This window comes from Melopsittacus undulatus, chromosome 5 (assembly GCF_012275295.1).
Source record: "Melopsittacus undulatus isolate bMelUnd1 chromosome 5, bMelUnd1.mat.Z, whole genome shotgun sequence".
In the NCBI taxonomy this organism is placed as follows: Eukaryota; Metazoa; Chordata; class Aves; order Psittaciformes; family Psittaculidae; genus Melopsittacus; species Melopsittacus undulatus.
Window position 1 is genome coordinate 18,710,241 of NC_047531.1, and position 17,829 is coordinate 18,728,069.

At 41.2% G+C, this 17,829-nt stretch overlaps 1 protein-coding gene across 4 annotated transcripts in view; it reads left to right on the top strand.

Moving 5' to 3' along the window:
• The first annotated feature begins 9,757 nt into the window (after positions 1-9,757).
• Positions 9,758-17,829, top strand: part of PTPRZ1 (protein tyrosine phosphatase receptor type Z1) — a 134,487-nt gene continuing 126,415 nt past the window's right edge. For 2 of the 4 annotated variants that reach the window (XM_031046271.2, XM_031046272.2), the window contains exon 1: positions 9,758-9,939. In XM_031046271.2, the coding sequence (XP_030902131.2) occupies positions 9,882-9,939 (58 nt within the window). In that variant the 5' untranslated portion in view covers positions 9,758-9,881. The remainder of the gene's footprint in view (positions 9,940-17,829) is intronic. The other 2 variants (XM_031046273.2, XM_031046274.2) reach the window with 1 other exon arrangement.

The window sequence follows — 17,829 nt, forward strand, 5'->3', positions numbered from 1 at the left end:
ATCCTGAATCAAGTTGTTAAATGTCTCCATGTATGAGAGGTTTCTAAGTTCTCACAGTAGTCAGTAAAAATCTAAACCAAGACACACTATAGTTTTTAGAGAGCTATTCAACATACTCTGCAAAGCAGACACTGACATTTGGTCAGAAAACACTGACCAGTTCTCTCTGAGCTATAATGGGAGCATAGTCATCTTGGGTGCCTTTATATTTATGTGTCTTCATTTGCAACCTATAGCTTCCCTGTCGAGACAATCTAAACCAGAATCAGGAATTCAGCTTGGCCTTTTCAAGGACAGCCACAAACAAGACAGCTTACTGATCCTCGTAGGCTGATATCATATAAACTGATGTTCAGGATTGACTATCATCCACCCCAGTTTCTATCTGAATTATATTATACAGTATTTTAAAGCAGTGAAGGATCACAATACAAGTGACAATCCAGCCAGCCTTCACAGGACTATTTATAACTTCTAATAGCTTCTCACTCTACTGTTTATTACGTCCCACAACATAATGTCTCATGTCATGTTCAATTAGCTGAACCTCCAGCCAGGGCACAGTCATCTCCCTGCATACCTTACAGTTGGCTGCTTAGTGTTTGCTTAATTGGTCCCTAACCCTCACCTTAACCATAAAACTTACTTAGGGATTTTGCTTTCTCTTGAAATTTATTTCCATGGAAATGACTACATTTTCTCCAGATGTAGCTTAAAATAAACAAAGGACATTTGATAAAAACATGACCTAATGGCATTGCTCACTAATTGCAGACAGCATATTTTGATGTTCTAAGAGCAAACCCCATTGTTATGCTGTTTTTTTTCCTCTGGCATATTTAAATGTGCTATAGTTTATACCATCACCCAGGACCATACCTGCAATTAACAAGACCTCTGAAAGTCTCAGCTGTCTGTGCTGAAGGCACCTGTAATAGTATAATCCAAAAGTGTCATTTGGCTCAGAAAAAGCAACTATTGTCTCCCCAGCTGTTAGTAGATGCCTAGAAAAGAGAAAAGCAGTTCTGGTATACGATACTTTCCCCAAGTAACCACCAGCTAATTGAGTTCAGGAGATTTACTGAGACTGACGGCACATGTCCCTTGAGTAACCTCTAATGAATCTTCCAAGCTCATGCTGGTCTGCCCCTAAACACTCATCAATTCACTGAGTTCAGAATACATTGCCAAGGATCTCCACAGGCCTGACACTCATTGCCTGTGTCAGGAAGGAGGTTCGGAGTCTTTTCTGTTCTTGGCTCATACTAGCTTCATTTGCTGCCAACAGTTTCTTCTGTTGGACATGTAAGCAGTAATTCCCCATCTATCCTCTCCATGGTCTGATCTGGTTCTATACAGACCTTGATCATAGGTTGTCTTCTCTCCAGACTTAGGAATCCCAGCCTCTTTTCTGTATCTGAAATTCATCAAATATACCCCTCCTTGTTCCTTAAACATAGAAGCCATCCCACCTCACTTGCTGCTCTTCTGAGAAGAAACTTTGTGAATTTGCACGTGTGCATTGAGAAGAAAAAAAAATAAAAAGCAAAAAGATCCTAAAGAATCATTTTGGATTCAGTCTGAGCTAGAAGTGGCAAGAGAGGATTTATAAACTGGCATACGTAATGCTCTCTGTCTTGTTCTCTATTCACTTCCTAATAATTATAAATTTTTTTTTGCCTTTTTTATACATCTACCAAGTACTGAGCTAATATTTTCACACAACTATCATAATCTCAAATTTGACTCCTGAGTGGTTACAGTAATCTCAGAACTTGTTGTTTCCCATTAGAACCTAGAATCCTTTTCTCTACATGCATCACAGTTTTTGATGCACATATTACATTTTGTATGTTTCAGTTGCTACATTTGATATGCAGCTCTGAATATTTAATAACAAATGAAGATATATTTATGTTTTGTGATTAATTTTTTTCAAATTTAAGAAATTACTCTTTCTAGCAATATATGTTCTGAAATCTTAAAAGCCATTACAATGGAATGACTGCTTTAAATATTTTTAGATGTTAAGGAGGAATAGTGTTTTACTTAGTTATTCCTTTCCCTGCTTGAGAAACTTCTGTGTTTTGTTTTTATGTGTTAGAAGCCAACATGTCTACTTGTGTTTATTTTCCTGTCAATGTACCAGCAAGACTGGTGGCATTGTCAAAAGAAGGATGAGCTTGAATAGTTTATTTTGCAAATACCTTGGATGCTGACAAGTAGTGGCTATTTTTGAGATGGGTTATGGCACATCAGCATACCCTTTTTCTGTTTCTGTTTACCTTTATCCCCAGGTAAATGGCAGACAGCAGATATATTTTGAATAGCAGATTTCAAAAATACTTACATATTTAAAAGCAATAAGAATAATAGCAGTCAAATCCTAGATTCCATAATCAAAGTTGTTTTTAGTTCCAGTTATAATTGAAACATACCCTCTAAAAGTGATTCAATTTTCTATAAGCAAAAATATGCAGAAAAACGTAGATAAACATGTATTTAAGAAAAAAAAATAATCCGAGGCTCATTTACCAGCAGTGAAGTGTTCCTACCATTCAATATGCATTATTTGAAAACTCTGCTGTGCAACATCATCAACAATGTTTACCCAAGCATAATGATTATGATAAATTGTTCCAGGGACTTCATATCTATTGTGCTTGTGGGTCAGCACTTGCTGTAATAAGAAGGCCAACAGATTCATAAATGAAACAGAAAAAAATAGATAAATGTGATGCCAACATAAGAAATACTGTTTGATTAGGTCTGCAAATGAGCCGAAACAACCTGCTCCTGGCTGGAAATGACCTAGTAGATCTCAGTTTAATGGCTGGCTGCAGGGGGGAAATATTTATTTATTAATTTATTTACTATTAAAAGGGCTATTGTTAAAGACTGCCATATACATAGGAATTGTCTGTTTACTCTGCATGATCAAATGTTTGGGTCTATGTATGACTTTAATACATAGCTTAAGCTTCACTGGAGTTTTCCACTTTGACTTGCTGTTTTTGTAGGTATACATTTTGGTTTTACTTGTCTGAATTTCCTGTCAGGATGTACACTATCTCTAAAAAGAAGGCAGCAGAAAAAGAACCTTTAATCATCTCCACCACTGAAAACAGTGCCTTATTCTGCAGTTACTGTTGGAAAGAATTTTCTTCATTGGAATAGAAAACGTTTCTTTACACTCCGCAATGAGAGCTGAAGGGGAAGGAGACCCATGAATTTACTTGTAGACAGTTCACTACATGCATGACGCAAAACATGGTGGGTTTCTTATGTGCCTCTAAGTGGAGGGCGACATTCAGTGCCTGGATAAGTTGTGGAGGAGCTGGGAGAGGCTTTGCACTGGGCTCCCACTGCCCCTGGCATTTGGGCAGACCTGATTCTACTACCCCTCTGCAGAAAGAGAAGCAAAAATAAGACCTCACAGAAGGTCATTCTACCCTCTGTTTGGAACATGGGAGGAATCAGATGTTAAATAATTCACTCCTGCCCACTCTTCGTTTATTGTTTCAGGAGTTAGCTTCATCTGTCTCTGTGGGAAACTAATGTGTTGCTAACAGGTAACCATGCAGTGAGATGATATGCTAGTGTGGTAGTAGCTGTGCTTTGTGTGCCCAGTTTTTCATTTAATAATCCAATCAGAAATGAATAGGAATACTAAACAGGAGTATGAAATATTATTTTCATTTTCTCTGCTGCTGCATAGCAGGAGCAAAATAACCAAATGCCCCTCGAGGCATATCCGTTTGCCTAGAACATGGGAAGGGAGTTACAACAGGAGTCAGAGCATTTAACAACACAGCCATGCCTTTCACAGGGCTGAAAATACAGTCAGAAAGTCAGCCAGTGGTGCATCTTTCTTCACAGATAGGTTTTGAGTGGAGAACTAGCACCAACCTTCGTGGAAAATGTTAGAAACACTTGTTTGCACATGTGTTGAGGAGTAGTAGTATGTGTTGAGTAGTAGTGTTGAGTGCTGCATCACAGAGAGGTAAATTGTAAGTGAACAGCCACAAATGAATATGAAAGAAATGTAGACCGATTTAAATCAATGCTTATGCACATATACATAAACCAAATCTGTTCAAGGTTTGCATTTCAGCCCATCATTGCTTATTTCTCATACTGTATAACCACTATACTCAGTAACTACTGTGGTTAGGTCACTCTTCAGCAGATTTAACAAGGGGCAGCTGTTTTGACACTGAAAGAATCAGCTAGGTACAGACCGGTTTTGCCAGAAGAAACAGAGTTTGTAGAGAGTTGTGGTTTTTATTTCAAGATGAGCTGATAAAGCTGTGAGAAACAGATAGCTAAGATTTCTAGCACACAAACCTTTCATTAGATCATCTGCTTGCCAGAAGAAGTTGTACTGAAGCCTTTGTCATGGCTACACCAGACACAGCTTAAAAAGACAGGTTTAACCCGTATTGTCTTCAAGGCATCTAACAGCCCAGCTCTTTTCAACTGGTTCTTACGGAGAAGTAAAATAATAAAACTAGATTATGTGAATAGGCTTTATATCTCAGCTCTTCCCAGGGTTTGATGGCACCTGGATGCTGTCAAACTGTCAAGTTCTGATCTTTCTCTCTGAGAGAAAAATACACTCCATCTACTGTCCTCAGTTTTAGATTCAAAAGCAGTTGAGCTACATCTTCTGTTTAGCAAAAGGCCAAGTAAGAGGTTCAGTGTCACGATATTTCTTGTCTCCTTGTCTTTCTGTGTTCTTGGAGGCAACTGAATTTGAAAGCAATGCCTCAGACCAACCCAAAAGAAAGGAAAATAACTACAGAAAGAGAAAAAAAATGCAACTATCTTAAAATATAAAAACAAAATTGAGGTAGACAAAAATACTAGCTTTACTTTGATTTTGTATCTTAATATTATAAAAAAATAAGACTTTGGAATGCTATAATAATACTTCCGCTTTTAACATTAAACATTGAATACTTATGGGAAAAAGTTCTCTAAATAAAACAGTACTCTAACCAGGCAGATCTGGCACATCTGACTTCAGCATGACAGTTAAAGAGTTTGGATTTTGATATTGCATTATATGTCTAAATGATTCCTAATGAAGGTAGTTACAATTATTGCCAGGACAACACACCTATTGCACACACCTTTTTAATACTTTGAATTTACACATGGGTTTCTCCAGGAAATTAGAAACTAAAAATGGAAGTCCACCAGATTCTTTGTTAATGTACTGTACCATACATATCAAGACATGCTGGTGGTATAGCCTTCATATAGGGAAAACAAAAAATAAAAGCTGCATGTGAATACAAAAAAAAAAAAGATTTAACAAATATCAAGGATATAATGTGAAAGGAAAATATATACTACAAGGACAGAAGATGAATGCAACAAGAAATTGACATTATACTGAAAAAAACCCCAACCAAACCTGAAAACCGATAAGCACTCAAAACAAGCTAGGAAAAAAAACTGAACAAGATATGCAATGACTCATCCTAGAAAATAACAAGATTGTCACAATACAAAGGAAAACACAGTATCAACACTGAGAAGAGATTCATTTAGACTGAGAAAAATGTTACAATGGATAAAAAGAGCAGATCTGAAGAAACTATTCAATATCAAATGAGTTGAGTAAAAGAAAGCTCAAAATTAAAAAAAAATGACAGGCTTATTAAAAGGGGGAAATGTTAACACAGAAATTAAACAGGGACCAGTTTCTCATCAAGACTTGTTAATGTTCCATAAAAGGACAAGTAGAAATATTGTGTAATGAAAGATAAGCTTTCCGTAAATCCACAAGATATTTACTAAAGAGTACAGTGATGAAAGTAATTTTCATTGTTAAGTCATCAGTCAGAATAGTAAGTTTTAAAGGAATAGAAATCTGCCATATTAACCACAAGTCTTTTTTATATCTGCTTGCTATTGTATCATGCTGTGGGTTATTGATACTCCATATAGAAGAAGGAGGAAGCAGTAACAGAAATCATGTTGTTAAGAGCTAGTGCATTGATTTGCTTGTCAGATTTCCAAATTAATTTTAGTAAATTTGCTTGACAGAGCACAAGCTAAAATATCATGACCTGACAGCTAAAGATGAAGATGAACAGTGTAATCCTATAACAGCCAGGCACTTAGACTACAGGGAGAGCTTCTTTACCATCAGCCCAAGAACCAAAAGGGTACTGTAGGAACTGCCCTTTGGCCTGGTGTTTTTCTAAAGCATTGACACTTGTTCAAAGCACCTGTAAAGTACTATCACATCAGGATATTATAATTTTATTCTTACGCTGTCTGGGTATGCAAACACACTGAAAGGACAGAGATGAACCTTCTAATTCATCCTTATTATCTCTGTATTAAAAGCTGTAAAACTGCAAATTGAGTTCCTTAGGGCAGACATTTGTGGTTATGGTTTAAGGAGACTAAATTCTTGACGTAAAAGTTACAAATTATGGAGAGTCTAACACATTCAGTGGTGATTGTCCTAAATGTTTATCATTCACATTGTAAAATATTAGAGTGTGTTACCTAGTGGAAGTGGAAGTTAACTGTTGGCATAATGACTGCCAGAGCCAGATTCTCTGTGTAGTAATTTACTGTGGAAAACTAGGAAATAGTTCTGCCATCTATGAATGCTGGGTTTGCCCTTTGGTGTGGGGTCATTTATGATGGGTAACTTGTCCATGGTATAAAAAGGGGATTGCTTCTTAAACAAATCCTCTAAGAAAAGGAGTGCACTGACCTATCTAAAGCTTTTCCAGCACCTACCTGGGTAGCTTAAGCACCAAGTTAGCAACTGCTAGAAGCAATCCTTTAGCCTTGTCAGATAGTCACAAAACTGGCATGGAGAGTAAAAGGCACCAGACTGCATGAAAGCTGGTCCCCACCAGGGTGTAGGATGAACCTGGAAGCTTCTGCAAACACACAGAATCATAGAATAGTTTGGGCTATAAGGGACCTTCAAAGGTCATCTAGTCCAACTCCCTTGCAATGAGCAGGGACATTCTGAACTAGATCAAGCTGAACAGCACTGGTCCCAGTACCAGCACCTGAGGAGCACCACTTGTCATGGGCTTCCACTTGGACACTGAGCCATTGACCACAACTCTCTGAGTGTGGCCACATACAAAGTTATGGCATTTGCACGTTTAATACAAATAAAATAGGCTTTCAGGAAGGTACAATAGCAAATATTTGAAGATCATAAGACAAACTCACTAACACCTACATGCCTACTTGCCAGAATTCATCTTAGCATTTTGCACTGGCTGAATTCAGTAATGTCTCAAGTTGATGAAAACTCTTTTTAAAGATGTCTCAGGTTACTCTACTGAACTGTGTAGCACTTCACTTGGCTAGGCAGTTGAAAAAAACTTGATTCAGTTCACTGAATCAAGAAGATTTTTGTCCCCTCCAACACCTCTAAATAGGGGGATGAAACAGCACAGACTCCTTACATTTTACATATTTTAGTAACAAGATCAAAATCAGAATAATCTGATAAATCTACCTGGCCTGATTCTTGCTTGGTCCAAGAGAATTTCTTTAACAATTGTTTTTCCACTGCAACTGGAAAGCTGCGGGAAACGTTAGGGCTAAAGATCAGTAATACCTCAGAACCAACACAACTGAGTTATGTCCACCTACCAGCTTAAGAAGAAAGCCAAGTGGAGCTATAGCCCAACCGCCGCCCATTACTGCAGTTCTGTGGGCACTGACCTTATATTTTATAATAATATGATATGTGATACAGTGCAATTCTTATTCCTACTGAGAAACTAAATCAATTGCAAAATGGTGTTTGAGCTGGAGCTTGTCTTAAATATGTTATTCATGGGTACTGGTATTTTATCTTGCATATGTGTATCGATGTGTTTGCACGTTTCTATGGGTATGGGTTTTGAAACCACTGCAGTTGTTTCCTGGCATCTAGATTCTTTCAATAACATAAAAATCAGCTGACTAAAGTCTTTTTAGCACATGGAACTTGTTTCTTCCTGTGATACCAAAGTCCGTTTAACAAGAACTGTCATTCAAAGTTAATCCTTCTCCTAATGAGCCAACCTCTATTGTATGTAAACTCTGTAGTACCCTGGAAGATGCTGGCCTTGCATGAGAAGACGCATCCACAGTCTGCTTTCCAAACACAATCAACTGCTTGAGCATCTTGAACTTTGTCCTCTAACTTTTGTTCACCCAGAAATTTCCAGTTTGCTTCATGTCAAGATAACTCACAACCTCCCAAACAGCCAGGTGGAGTCTGCAGACATGGAAACGAAAAACTGACACGAGTTTTTTTCTTTGTTTTCCTTGAAGGACAAGCTGGCATAAGCACTCCTGTGCCTGAGGACTAAGAGGCTCAGTGGAGCTCTACATATAAAGCACCAAAAGTTTTTACACTTAAGTTACCCACCATTAAAAGTCACATCACATCCGTGCTGAGTAGACTTTCACTAGGGTGGGAACAGTATCACACAGAAGCCGTTCACACGGCTCCTGGGCAGCACCTCGGTGGACCTGGGATGAAGCGGAGGATTGTGTGTGTCTTCTTAAAGCCTGGGGTGTTTGAAGGGACATCTCCGGCCCCCACCCACCTTTTCACCCCAGGATAACCAGGAAGGCACAGCAAGGCTGCGGGGAGGGCAGGCGCAGGCAGGGGCAGGGTGGCCGCTCCCTTGGCTCGGGGTGCCGCGCAGGGCACGAGGGCTCGGACAAGGCTTCAAGCGTGTCTCCCTGCCGCGTGGGTACCCCGTCTCGGTGCCCGCCCGCCATCACGCGGGACCTGGTGCTCGTTTCCCTTAATTTTTCACTTCTTGTTTGGGTATTTTGGGGGATTTTTTATCTTTTTCTTTGGTCTTGTTTTGTCTTCCCCAAGAAACGGTGCCAGTGCCTGCGCCCTGACCCAGTTCTACGGCGGATAATGATATTCCGCGGCTTCAACCCCTTCCCCCTCTCCCCCGCCGGTTCCCAGGGAAAGCGCATCCATCCCCTCCGCTCCCCGGCTCGGGGAGCAGCCTGCCAACGCCCCCTGCTTACGGGCTGGTAGCGCGGAACAGCCCCGCCGGTCTGTTCTCACGGTTACCCTCAGCAGTGAGCTCCTGCAAACCCGGGCACTGAGATCACGGGTGGAAACCGTCCCCCAGCCGGTTGCTTCTGCGTGGGGCTCCCTGTCTACGCTCTCGGCGGCACCCCTCCGGGCTGCCTGCCCCGCTCCCACCGGCCCCTCACCCCGCTGACTCCCGAGACCCCTCCAACCCCGCAGCCCCTTCCCCGCTCGAATAAACTCTTCGTTGCACAGTGCCTGTGCCCCGCGGAGGGGGGACACCCCACGCTGAGCCGCTCTCCCCCACCCTGGCGCTACCATGAGGTTCTCAGCCCCTGGGCTGCACTTTGGCCTCGGCTATGTCCCCCCCCGCTCCTTCCCCACCCGGCCAGCTTCCTGCCCACCCGGGGGAAGGGGGGTTCTGCCCCTTCCCTGCCTCTTGTGGGTGCACCCCGCCTCACGCACACGCTCACGCACATTCACACGCGCGCAGACACGCGCACACGTGCGATCTCCGCCCGCCCTCCCCCCCCCCCCCGGCGAGCACACACACAAGCACACACGCACGCACACACACAGCAAGCAGAGACCCGCACACCCGCTCGGCGGAGTACGCGGTGCGGAGCCGTGCGGTCCCCGCCATGCGCTGAGCCGCGGCCCCGTCAGCACCCAGCGCCGCTGATCCCGCCCGCCCGCGGCGTGGGGGCGGCCGCCGGGCGCGGCCGCGGAGCCGGCTCCCCACTGTGGAGAGGTGCAGCTGCCCGCGGAGCAGGCGGCAGGCTGAGAGGCGGTCGGGCAGGCAGACGGACGGACGGAGGAGGCAGAGGACGATTTGGACATGCTCATTCTAGGGCGCTTGGTTGCCTGCATCCAGCTCGTCTGTATCCTCAGAGTGGGTGAGTGATCCCTGCGTGAATTCATCCTGGGCTTCCACACCAACTTTTCTCCCCGCGCTCCGGGGGGTTTTGTCCCTCTGCTACCTTCCTCTTAGCGCTGCAGACGCGAACACCGGCAGTTTCACACCGCGAAAACCCTCTGCCAGCGCTATGAGTGGGAACGTCCTTCCTACCCCTTGTCACCTCAGTCTGCCGCTGCCGTGCTCCGCGGGTGCGCCCACGCCACCCCGGCGCAGGCGGGCTGCTCCGCGGAGATAGAAGGTAGCCTTCGCGCCCGCCGAGCCCTCCGTAAGGGTCTGTCCCCGCCGGGCAGTGGCAGTGCCCCGGTGCCGGGAGGGAGAGAGGAAGGGAGCGAACCCTGCCAGGCAGCACTGGCACCGAGCTGCTTGGTGGACGCGGGATGTGAAATGCCGTTTCGGCCTCTCGCATGGACTGTTTTAGGAGGGAACCGGGGATGGGCGCGGGATTTCAGCCCAAAACAAGGCTCGCGCTCCGAGAACCGGCAACGTCAATGATTTCTCTAAACCCAGGTGTAGCTGCTGCCTCGAAAAGCGACATGCTCGTCGTTCGTTCACGTGGGACCCTGCCTACAGACTGTGGTTCATATATAGATTTTAGTAGGACTACTTACATAACCAAATTAATTTCCAGCTCATTAAGATCTGTGCAGCCAGGGTGCATCCTGAAAATCATGCAGTGCTTAGTTATTCTGTTATTGCTATAACCTGTGTAAGTCAGCTGATGCTGTCTTAAATACTTTGTCAAATGCATAGTAGGAGCTTAAGTGTTGGGGTTTGCATCATATTGAATTACGGTTTTGAATTTGTACGCTCCGATCTAGTTGTTTGCTTTTATTTAAGTATGAGGAACTTGGCTTCAGTTCGTTATGTGCAAACCCGGTTTTACAGTAGGTCTCTCGTGACAAAGTAGGCACTAACCTACATTTCTTACCCAATAGGTGGTGCTGCTTCTGAAACCATGAAGCTCCTATAAACAAAAATCGGTGTTAGGTTACTCCCAGGCAAAACCATTTCCTACCAAGTCCTGCCAATTACAGGAAACTGCTTCCTAAAATTTTGTCCTGAGAAAAAATATATGTAACAGCCTGAATGTTTAGTGCAATGATACAGCTACAAATGTGCTGCATGTAACTGACCTGTAATTAAAAGGTGTGATCTTTGTAAGGGCACTTATAGGATTTTAATGTCACGTTTAAACTAACTTCTTTCTAAAACCAGGGTAATTATGCTAGAATAATTTTCTTATATTAGTTTGACAAAGAGTGGCCTGTCATGAAACTTTTGATAAGTTTCCATAGCATCTTTCTGATGCTGTCAACCTGTTACCTAAAAGCAGATGTATTCCCAAGACTGTTTAAAGAAACAACTTAGCAGGTGTTTGTATATGTGTGTGGAGGTAGTTGAAAACATGCGAGCACAGAACAAGTAAACTGTGATATGATCAAAATGTAATACAACACGATTCAATTTGGGAGGCTAACTGCCATGTTCAGATGATCCTAATGCATTGCAAGCGATGCAAGACAGAGACAGAACTTCTGTAATGAAACCTGTGGGGTTTTAATAATTTAACCTAGTATCTTTCTAGAAATAAGGTGATTTTGCATAATGTCATATTCAAATACATGGTGTGCATGTGTATGTTGTATTCATGAATTTAGAAGATCTGTCAGGATGGGAAAACAAGGTTTTTTACTGAGACATGACGTATAAGTGCAGCTATTTTTTTTCCTCTTTAGTATGATACAGTGTTATTTTCATACCTGACCTGAAGGGGACACCCTTTCTAGGTGTGATGGATGTTCAGCGACATGATTGTTCCCAAGTATGAATAGCCTGTACAGGTTGTTAGACTTATTTAATCAGATTTCATTTGAATATGTTCCTCTTTGAGTATCTTTCCTTAACTAAATCTGCTCTCATATGATAGTGTTAATTCATAAGAGTAAATATTTTATTAGAATTTTGATTTCTTTTTTTCTCTCCTCATTAAAAAGTAAAATAAGTGATATCATTGCAGCATCTGGTTCCTAGGGCTTGGTAACAGAGGAGGACTGGCTCAAACAGGCTCTCTCTTATCATTGGACATTTCTGGTATGGAAGAAACCAGACCCAGGGCTCTGTGAATGGGATGTGGCTGAAGAGCACAGCAGTCTGCCTTTGCATTCTTCAGGCTATGTTCACTGGTTTGAAGCTAGGCAACGTGTAGATCTCAGCCTCATTTGCTTGTAGTTTCAAAAACTGCTGTGGAGTTCTCTACTGGTCACATATAGAGCTCTATAGGAGGTCCTTTCTAATGCACCTGGCTGGGAGGTTCACTCTTGCCTCTGAGAGATTGAGCAGGAAAATCTCGGTCTCATATGTGTTTGGAAAAGATGAGGTGGTCACATCAACCTTACTAAATTTTGGGAATGACAAGACAGCAGCAATTTGCTCCCTGTGTTACTGAAGAAATGCTCAGGGGCTTGATTCTAATATCCCTGCTGAGATATGAATAGCACCTTCCTCCACAGTATTACTGAAGCCAAGTACCGATGTAATTATTTATGGAGCAGAGTATTATCTGACTATCCTCAGTGAGTGCCATTCAGTGAAGTTCAGTGACACTACTTGTGGAGTGAAATGCTATTCAGTCGCAAGTAAGGGCACATGAGAATTCCTGTATGAGTATTTGTGGACACTACTCTGTAGTTAAAATGGAGATGTCATAAGAGGTTCTTTTTGTCACTAAAATTAAGTGAGAAAATGTATAAGTCTGTAACCTTCATCCTGCATAGATCTCAGGCTGAAGATATTCTTTGAAATTGTGCCCCATCTTACTGATGTGTTCTGTATAACCTCCTGAAAGTCAGTGGGGTTTGCTGTTTTTGCAGGTTTTTTCTTATTGTGCTTATGGAAAAAATATCTGGACTGTTTTCATAAGTAGACTATTTATGAATCTGTGTAGGCAAGAAAATATTAATAGAAAAAGGAGCATGCTTTAACAAATTATAATTATGGCTAAATTTGAATCAAAGTGTTGTAAATATTTAGGCAAGACTTAAAAAAATTTTCCTGCTCTCACTAGCAAAATATGTGGGTAATTTTCCCAAATAATGTAAGAAGTGTCTCCAAAATTAGCTCATCTACACCTTACTACTGTCACTATCTGACCTCAGCCAGGGTTTTACCTTTCAAAATGAAACCAATTAAACTATTTAATTGTTTCATTAGTTGTATCTCACTTAATTTTTTTATTTTTTAAGAGATTTCTATATTTTTTTAGATTGTTTCTGGCATCCTGAGTACCATGACTTTACTCACAGAAAAGTAGTAACATTTATTCTATATATTCTAATTTGTTTTTTTATAACTGACACCAGGACTGTGTTTCTAAGCTAGCATGCAGCACATAGCTCACTACCAAGAAGAAAAGCAACACTGCTGTGCTTTTTGCTGGACAGCCCCAACTAATAATAAAGAAAACCTGAAGGGTAGCTCAGCCTTCTAAATCCAGTTGTACTTTCTGTTCATTCTCACATCTGCATGTTTAGATCCAGCAAGCCCTTAGACTGCTAAAGTACCATGGGTTCAGGTCCTTCTATTTTGCAGTAACCTCTTTATACTGACAACATTTTTGTAGGCCAGATACCTCAAATGCAATTACATCACGGTAATATTTCTGTATATTATTTTTAAAGGTTTAGCATATTTTACACTTAAGTAAGATGACATGTTCCTTTGGATAATGATATATAGTTTCTATGGAGAAATTTAGTCCTGCTGTATCTAAAGTGTAAGAGCTAAAACAAAAGTAAGAATTTTAGGACCATTAAACTGTCTATTTTAGTCATCTATACTGTAGCCATCTATATGTTACGTATTTTTGTGCCATAGAGATTGATAGATACCAAAATGTAAATATACAGTATGGATTTATTTTAGGTTTAAATACTGGCAGATATGAAAAGCTGTGCAGAAATGAATGACATTTAAAAAATTAATGTCAGTGTATCCTAATATTTATTCAGCACACTGGTCTGTAGGATATATCTAAAATAGTTAAAGCTGTAGTTTTCAATGTTGAAACAATACAGTGCATAAGGAGAATTTTCTAAGTTGGATTTGGCATTACTGCATCTCTAAATGATCTTCTATCTGAATTCCTGGAGGGAAAGAAAATATATATGTATAAGAAAAGTCATAATTTAAAATTATTGTAATCTGAATTGTAAATCAGGATGTTAATTTTTTAAGGAAGGTGTTTTCCTTAATTTTCTGTGCTCATCATTTACGTGGTCACTTCCCACTATGAGTTCTCTAATTAGGAATTTAAGGGTGAACAGATTCTGTTCTTTCGCTGACAATTTCAATTCCTCTTCAAAAGTACTATGCTTCTCAGTATTCCCTGTAGGGCCTGGAAGTCTGCAGCAGTTCCGGAGCCCCCTGCTCCCATTTAACAGCTTGATTCTCACAGCTTCATGCACCATTTATGTGGCTTTCCTGTATGAGACATCCTTTGGCTATTCAGTAAGCTGTTTTTCCCATAAAGACAAAAGTTACCTTTTTGAATACATGTCAAGGCTCCTGCATTAGAAAGATAAATCAACAGGAAGAAAAGGACTTACAATATTAAGAAAACACAAAATCCAGTAAATGAAAAATAGCAAATTTTTCAAAGAGGCTTGGACTGTAAATGAAACTTGGCTCCAGCAGGTTGTTGAGGAACCACTGGCAGCAAAATACATTTGTAAGAAGGTATGGTGCAGGTTGCTTGTGGAATACAAATCATAGAATCACAGAATAGTTGGAGCTGGAAAGGATCTTAAGATCATCTAGTTCCACCCCCCCTGCCATGGGTAGAGACACCTCACACTAAACCATGCCACCCAAGGCTCTGTCCAACCTGGCCTTGAACACTCCCAGAGTTGGAGCAGTTACCACTTCTTTGGGCAACCTGTTCCAGTACCTCACCACCCTAACAGTAAAGAATTTCTTCCTTATATCAAATCTAAACTTCCCCTGTTTAAGTTTCAACCCATTACCCCTTGTCCTATCACTACAGTCCCTAATGAATAGTCCCTCCCCAGCATCCCTGTAGGCCCCCTTCAGATACTGGAAGGCTGCTTGAGGTCTCCACGCAGCCTTCTCTTCTCCAGGCTGAATAGCCCCAACTTTCCCAGCCTGTCTTCATATGGGAGGTGCTCCAGTCCCCTGATCATCCTTGTGGCCCTTCTCTGGACTTGTTCTAACAGTTCCACATCTTTTTTATGTTGAGAACACCAGAACTGCGCACAATACTCCAAGTGAGGTCTCACAAGAGCAGAGTATAGGGGCAGGATCACCTCCTTTGACCTGCTGGTCATGCTCCTTTTGATGCAGCCCAGGATGCGGTTGGCTTTCTGGGCTGTGAGTGCATATTGCCGCCTCCTGTTCAGTTTCTTCTTTACCAACACTGATGGTTTTCTTTGATCCACCAGAATATATATGTTCACCCTACAAATCAGTATCTTTCATTACTAATTGAAGACTCTAGGAGCTATTTTTTGAGTTAGCTAATTTCAGAAATCATTACTGTGGTACATCCACAATACAAGTCCCGTGGATGACAAAAATACTGTCCTACCTCTGATAAGGAAAACTAAGCACTGAAAGTAGGATGCTGGTGGAACGTAGGTGTGTGAACCAAAAATTCTAATTAAAAGTGTCCCTGAGTCAGCTAGTACCTTTCAGGGCTTTCAGAGAAGCTTTCAGGCAGGTACAATTTCACTTATGCGTTTGCTTTACCTGACCCTATTATGTGCAACTCAGTGCTTCTTTCCCTCCTAATTTTAATTTGGATCCAGATCCAAATGTTCTTTCAGATTATTTCCTTCATCCCAAAGTCAGTAAGGCTTCCCTGAATAGAAGCTGACAGGATCAGGAGTTTTGATCTGGCTGCTGCTGCTACTTCTGTTTAAGACAAAGGACAAGGTGATGGCTATGCCACCTTCTCATGTGATTGCAGTGTTAACCAACACAGTCCAGAAGGATGACCTGTTCAGATCTGAGAATTTGAACCTACTTCACCTGTCTCCAAACATCAGGTTTTGTCAAATGAAAAGACTCTGTATAATTCTTACATAAGGTGACAGGATGAAGCATATGGGTTTTTTTTAAAGGTCAAATGATAGGAATGGCATGGAAGGAATAGTGAGACAAACAAATAACATCAATTATGCCACTGCCTAAAATCATAGCTAACCTACTTCTTAAATACCATGTAAACTTACGTTCCCCTCATCTCATAAAGGGCACAGCAGATTTGAGAAAGAAAAAAAAAAGTAAGAAAATGGCAACAGGGAATATCACAGGTTATCTGTTTGGAGGAATGACTAAACAAGCTAGGACTCCTTGTCAAGAACAAAGACAACAGTGTGTGTTATGAACTCATGAGTGACGGGAATGCATTCTCCACTGACTCTTCCAGTATAAGAGCAAGGGGACAGCAAATGAAGGCAGTAAGAGACAGATCTGAAAAGAAGATAAAGAGGTAGTTCTTCCTCCAATAAGGGAAGACAAAACTCTGCTGTAGGCTGCTGTGAGAGCAAAATGTTTTGAGAGAATGGTGGACAAGATCTTGAAAGAGAAATGTACTGAGGGTTACTAAGCAAATGAAACTACATCCATTTCAGGAATTTTTAGAGCTGGAAGCAGAGTCGGGGAGGATTTTCAAGGGAATTTTCAAGTATATCACATAACTTTGCTGTTTTCTTACTGTTCCTTAAGCATCTGCTTTCAGGGTTTTGAAGGAAGGACTCTGAATTGATAAGATATTACAGCAAGAGAAGAAATACGAGTTCTTATGCTTGCTTCTACTCGGTATTTCATTATCTACTTCCTTCACTACCACTGCATTTTCTCTGGTTGTACTCTTAAAAGAGCAGATTTTACTCTCCTGTCAAAACTTTAGCTGCTCTCCAGAGGAAATTCTAAGCTGCACTTCTGAAGGACCAATCTCCCCAAAGTGAGCAGAGATTAGATGCATTTCTTCCAGCTCAGCATTTTACACCAGCTATCCTGGGCAGCTGAATACCATTTGGGTAAGCCAGTTGCTTGTTACAGCACTCAGCTGCCTAGTTCACCAAAACACAGTGAAGGAGCCTAATCTTCAAGGCTCTGGAGCCTACTACTAATGCCTAATAGGTGAGTGATTTGGCTAAATTACACCTTGTATCTGGGCTTCTAAGTCAGTGCTCTCAAATATATCATTTACACTGCACCTTCAGATTCAGCAGCTAAAAAATGGGCTAGACATGGCTTGACTACTTGGTAAATAAACAGTATTTCCTTCTCTAGATTTTTATAATATCCAGTTGGACATGCAAGGTAGCTATTTCCTACAACCCTTTATGTTTCACTAAACTTTGCAGTTACCTAGAAAATTTTCTGTGTGATGTTGAAATATTAAAAGTCCTACTGTGTAGGTATCATTCATCGATTTACATTTCTGCATGAAGATATTAGGACTGCTCACCTGACAAGTGAGAGGTTTCATTAGGTGTTTTCTGGAGCAGTGTATCTGTTAGTACCTTGACTGACTTGTCATCCTCGTTGCCAAAAGACCTGCTAAGTACAAAGCAGGTAGCATTTGAAGAAGTATCCATCTTCACTGCCTTATTTATCTGTTTGCTGAGATAGGATAACAATAAAAGCAGTGAAGAGCTGATTAAATAATAACATCAGAAAGGGTGACATAAGAAGCATCTAGAGTACTTTTGCTGTATTGAACTTGTGTTACAAAATTGGGTTTTGAAATACTATAAATAAAGGATGTTATATAAAAATAAATTAAATATATCTTAGCGAGTGAAGAAGTATGTTTCTGTAAATGCCCTAAGAGAATTTGGCC